The sequence below is a fragment of the Salmo salar genome, chromosome ssa11, assembly GCF_905237065.1.
Source record: "Salmo salar chromosome ssa11, Ssal_v3.1, whole genome shotgun sequence".
In the NCBI taxonomy this organism is placed as follows: Eukaryota; Metazoa; Chordata; class Actinopteri; order Salmoniformes; family Salmonidae; genus Salmo; species Salmo salar.
This window is the reverse complement of record NC_059452.1, coordinates 65621335-65626947: the sequence shown is the minus strand read 5'-3', so window position 1 is coordinate 65626947 and position 5613 is coordinate 65621335. Positions and strand designations below refer to the sequence as shown.

General features: G+C 40.3%; 1 protein-coding gene across 1 annotated transcript; it reads left to right on the top strand.

Moving 5' to 3' along the window:
* The first annotated feature begins 345 nt into the window (after positions 1-345).
* LOC106562938 (MOB kinase activator 1B) lies at positions 346-4726 on the top strand. Its single transcript, XM_014128058.2, has 6 exons — positions 346-720; positions 1559-1725; positions 2464-2557; positions 2658-2791; positions 2930-3093; positions 4134-4726. The coding sequence occupies exons 1-6, from the start codon at positions 707-709 to the stop codon at positions 4209-4211; spliced, it is 651 nt and encodes a 216-aa protein (XP_013983533.1). The 5' UTR covers positions 346-706; the 3' UTR covers positions 4212-4726.
* Positions 4727-5613: the final 887 nt, after the last annotated feature.

Genomic DNA, 5613 nt, shown 5'->3' with positions numbered 1-5613 from the left:
GGATAGCTATTGTGATTGGTAAAGGGATTGCAAAAATATGACCAATAGGAGTCCATATTGAAATATGTAAACACCTTCATTTTTCAATCTGTAAAACCCATGATGGCAATGGACCAAAAAAAAAGAAGGGGAAAAAAGTAAGGTAAAGGCCTATCTCAATTGAATCACTTGTTCTAGTGCTAAATACTGTTGGTGATTCTAACATAAAGTTGAGAGCACCAGTTTTACCAATGAAAAACGATTTAACCATATTTAAATACACTTTGATTCAACACTGCTCTCTGCTGGTCCTAGTAGAGTACTATGAAAACGTTAATGTGATTCTATCGCGAGATTTCATTTCCAAGTAGGGCTCGTTGAAGAGAGCTGTAAATAAGTGTGCTGAGCAGATTGCCAGATCTCACAGTAATGTTACTCAATCAACCAGATAAGTAAACGTTTAGGGCGGTCGAATGTATATTACCGTGACTAGGTAGCTAGATGTTGCAGAGCTCGCTGATGCAAAGCTACATTTTAGTGGTAGGACGAAGTTTTGTTTCAGGCCAGGGGCCGCTTTAAGCAGTCTGTGAAATTTGGACTAGTTTGACAAGCCACGGCACTGGCACTGTGCTGATACTGACTGGACTGGAATCATTTGTTTTGACTTCATCTCTCTCCACAACGGCCTAGCGAAAGCTCCTCTTGTATAACGTTAAAGAAGATAAACATGAGCTTTCTATTGTGAGTATTCGTCTGCCTCTTATTTTGATGTGCTTGTTCAATGTGCCTGCCTTTTCAAGTTAGTGTTACCATTTCCACCGTTGTTTGCTATGTTAACGTTAGGTAGCTAAGCTAACACATAGTTAACTAGTTTAAGTTAACTAGCTAGCTGGCTAACAACATGTAAAGCCAGGCTAGCTAGCTGACTGTCTGCAGTGAGTGTAACTAGCTAAGCTGTTGGTTGGTTAGGTAACTAGCGCTAGGTCTATAACGTTAGCTGAGCGCTGCCTTGTATAAATTGCTAATTTACAATGTCTAGATTAACTAGTTAGTCTAGCTAGCCAAGGTTAGCTATTATAAATATTATATATTGCTAGCTAACTAGGTAGCAACTTACCCAAATGTACTATTTCTCTCTGTAGTGTATTTAAACCATTAGCAATTTTGTGGCATTAATTTAACTAGCAAGATGCAACTACATAGGCCTTAGTTATTAGCTGGCCATGTCTATCTAGCTTGCTAAAAAGAGAAGTCGTTTTACATTCAGTGTTGTCTCTTTTCCATTTACATAACTTTGTCAAACACTGGAATGAGAAATTTAGATAGCTAAATTGTTAGCTCAGTTGCTAGTTAGCTGACTGTATCAAAGAGCACTTTGGCTGTTACTATTTATTAAGAGGGTGTGCGGTCAGCTTTTGTTATTGTTGAAATCAGATTATATGCTCTTTCCTATTCCATATCAATTTATTTCAGTCAAATAAATGAGTAGCCTACTGTATCACTCCCTACTTCACTTATCTCCCATTATGAGACACACACGATCCAACTCATTGTCTTTCCATTCTAATTTCTCACACAGTGGCAATCGGTCTTCCAAGACCTTCAAGCCCAAGAAGAACATCCCAGAGGGATCTCACCAGTATGAGCTGTTGAAACATGCAGAGGCTACACTGGGCAGTGGGAACTTACGCATGGCTGTCATGCTGCCTGATGGGGAAGACTTGAACGAGTGGGTGGCTGTCAACAGTAAGGAACAAGTCTGCTTCTCTATCCAATAAACACCACTAACATAGTAGGCCTAAAAAACAACTTTGACTGTTAAACAGAGCTCATCATCCACTCCTGTTGGTGCTTTGTTTGCTGTCTCTGGTCTTCCACCAAGACCAACGACTCGTCCGGCGCATATCTCACATCCTCTGGCGCACACACACACATTCTCTCTTACACACACAAACAGATGACCTCTGTCAGTCAGTGGACCGACTAGTTAGGTTTCTGCTGTGAGATTAGCAAATAGAGAACCAGGCTACGCTAACATCATTAAGACAGAGTTCAATCTATGACAAAATAATTTCTGAGTTGTTCCTCCTCATGTTTCAATATAGAATGGGAGGATGGTTTGACAGGTGGAACTTTAAGAACATTGCTCATTTACTGACTTCAGTGTGTATTAGATGAGACGGTATTTGTTTTCATGTGTGTTTGAGAGGAATGCATGGGAGTCTAGCTATTTGGGGACCCTGAGCGAGATTTCATTTGCAGTAGACTGCGCATAGGGAGAGGTGACTCTGGATGGGTGGAGAAATGTGAGAATGCCTTTGTGCCCTTTATGTCTGCCAACACACTAATTAGATCTGAGATCACACACTAGCACTTTTATTTTCGTCAATATGAATGTTGTCTGTAGGATATAAAATTCTCTGAATATCAGCTAACATGTCCCACATGATGCCACATGTCCTTGTTATTTCTTTATTTCCACAGCTGTAGATTTCTTCAACCAGATCAACATGCTCTATGGTACCATAACAGACTTCTGCACTGAAGAGAGCTGTCCTGTCATGTCTGCTGGGCCCAAGTAAGTGTGGGTGTGGTTGTGTAGGTACGTGCATGTGCTTGCATGCTTTTTTTTTCATGTCATAATGATAATTGCCATTCATGAAACTTCTCTTCTGTAGATATGAGTATCATTGGGCAGATGGAACCAACATCAAAAAGCCGATCAAATGCTCAGCTCCCAAGTACATTGATTACCTAATGACCTGGGTGCAGGACCAGCTCGATGACGAGACACTCTTCCCATCTAAGATAGGTATGAGTTCATGTCTGTCATGTTTTGCCATTACCATGTCTTTCACATTGCATTTCTAGTAAAGTGACACCATAATTTATCAGAATACCTCGTCTCTGTTATATCTGTACACTTTGTACCCTTGTCTTTGCCCTCAAGGTGTCCCGTTCAAGCGGAACTTCATGTCTGTGGCTAAGACCATCCTGAAGCGCCTGTTCAGGGTCTACGCCCACATCTACCACCAGCACTTTGACTCTGTGATGCAGCTGCAGGAGGAGGCCCACCTAAACACCTCCTTCAAACACTTCATCTTCTTCGTTCAGGTACTGGACTGGAGCCCACTATCAATGTAGCCTGGTTCCCAAGTCTATTTCAGTACTGGAACCCACCTCCATGAACGTCACAGGAATGAATAGGCCTAAAATGTCTTGGTAATTGCAGTGGTGGAAAAAGTACCCAATTGTCATATTTGAGTAAAAATAAAGATGCCTTAATAGAAAATGACTCAAATGAAAGTCACCCAGTAAAATACTACTGGAGTAAAAGTCTAAAAGTATTTGGGTTTTAAATATACTTAAGTATCAAAAGTAAATGTAATTGCTATAATTCACTTACGTATCAAAAGGACAAGTGTAAATCATCTCAAATTCCTTTATATTAATCAAAGCAGACAGCCACATTTTCAAGTTTATTTTTATGGATAGCCACGGGCACGCTCCAACTCTCAGACATAATTTACAAATGAGGCATGTGTTTCGTGAGTCTGCCAGATCAGAGGCATTAGGGATGACCAGGGATGTTCTCTTGATACGTGTGTGAATTGGACCATTTTCCTGTCCTGCTAAGCATTCAAAATGTAATGAGTACTTCAGCAAAAATGCATGGAGTAAAAAGTACATTATTTTCTTTAGGAATGTAGTGAAGTAAAAGTTGTCAAAAATATGAATAGTAAAGTACAGATACACCAAGAAAATGACTTAAGTAGTACTTTAAAATATTTATAATTAAGTACTTTACCCGACTGGGTAATTGTATAGTGCTGGCAAGGCTACGCTAAAAGATAAAGATGTAAATACCTGGTTCCCAGTCAAGCATATCTTCTTTAGCAAGCTCATTTTGATGTTGACTCAAACAAAGTTGCAACCAGGCTATCCTCAAAAAAGAGTATGCCACCAAGAACTGGAGGCCATGACCCTTTGAGTAGGACTGAGATGTTATCTTTATAACGATGAATTGGGTTTAAATAGTGCTTTTCCAGATGCTCAAAGTGCTTTGCAATGGTAAGGGGTAACTCACCTTATCCACCACCAATCTGTAGCAATCGCCTGCTTTAACCCAAGTTTTCTCTTTTTGTCTTTTTCAGGAGTTTAACTTGATTGACAGGAAAGAGCTGGTCCCACTACAGGATTTGATTGAGAAGCTGACCACCAAGGACAGATAAACCCAGGCTGACTGATCATTTTAACTCTGCGATAGTCTACTATTCTTTTTGCACAGATACCACTTCTGCCCTGCCCTGGCCTATATTTATACAGCATACGCTAACGTTGCGAACTTGTTCTCTAGAAAGCCAGGTAAGTAAGGAAGAGTCTTGCACTGTTATAGGCACTAGGGTAATACTATGGGGGAGTTCTATACTACTGTCTGAGCCGGTATGTGCTCTATAGTTGGATGTACTCTATGGTTTTAATTTGGACGGATCCCTAAAACTGAAATAACTATATATTGACATCCTCGTTTGTTGTATATTTACAGTATCAGTCAAAAGTTTGGACACACCTACTCATTCAAGGGTTTTTCTTTGTTTTTACTATTTTCTACATTGTATAATAATAGTGAAGACATCAACTATGAAATAACTCATGGAATCATGTAGTAACCAAAAAAGTGTTAAACAAATCAAAATATATTTAATTTGAGATTCTTCAAAATAGTCACCCTTTGCCTTGATGACAGCTTTGCACACTCTTGGCAGTCTCTCAACCAACTTCATGAGGTTGTCACCTGGAATGCATTTCAATTCATAGGTTTGCCTTGTTAAAAGTTAATTGGTGGAATTTCTTTACTTATTGCGTTTGAGCCAATCAGTTGTGTTGTGACACGGTAGGGGTGGTATACAGAATATAGTCCTATTTGGTAAAAGACCATGTCCATAGTATGGCAAGAACAGCTCAAATAAGCAGAGAAACGACAGTCTATCATTACTTTAAGACATGAAGGTCAATCAATCCGGAAAATTTGAAGAAACTTTCAAAGTTCTTGAAGTGCAGTCGCAAAAACCAAGTGCTATGATGAAACTAGCTCCATTGAGGACCGCCACAGGAAAGGAAGACCCAGAGTTATCTCTGCTGCAGAGGATAAGTTCATTAGAGTTACCAGCCTCAGAAATTGCAGCCCAAATAAATGTTTCTGAGTTTAAGTATCAGACACATCTCAACATCAACTGTTCAGAGGAGACTGGTCGAATTGCTGCAAAGAAACCACTACTAAAGGACACCAATAAGAGTAGGTGAACGGATGATCTCCGCATGTGTGGTTCCCGCCGTGAAGTATTGAGGAGGAGGTGTGATGGTGTGGGGGTGCTTTTCTGTCGACACTGATTTATTTAGAATTCAAGGCACACTTAACCAGCATGGCTACCGCAGCATTCTGCAGCGATACGCCTTCTCATCTGGTTTGCGCGTAGTGGGACGATCATTTGTTTTTCAACAGTACAATGACCCAAAACACACTTCCAGGCTGTGTAAAGGCTATTTGACCAAGTAGGAGAGTGATGGAGTGCTGCATCAGATGACCTGGCCTCCACAAGCACCCGACCTCAACCCAATTGACATGGTTTGGGA

Coding starts and splice junctions, on each gene's coding strand:
- LOC106562938 (XM_014128058.2), top strand. Junction 2,558..2,657: donor GTCATGTCTGCTGGGCCCAA/GTAAGTGTGGGT, acceptor TCTCTTCTGTAG/ATATGAGTATCATTGGGCAG. Junction 3,094..4,133: donor ACTTCATCTTCTTCGTTCAG/GTACTGGACTGG, acceptor TGTCTTTTTCAG/GAGTTTAACTTGATTGACAG.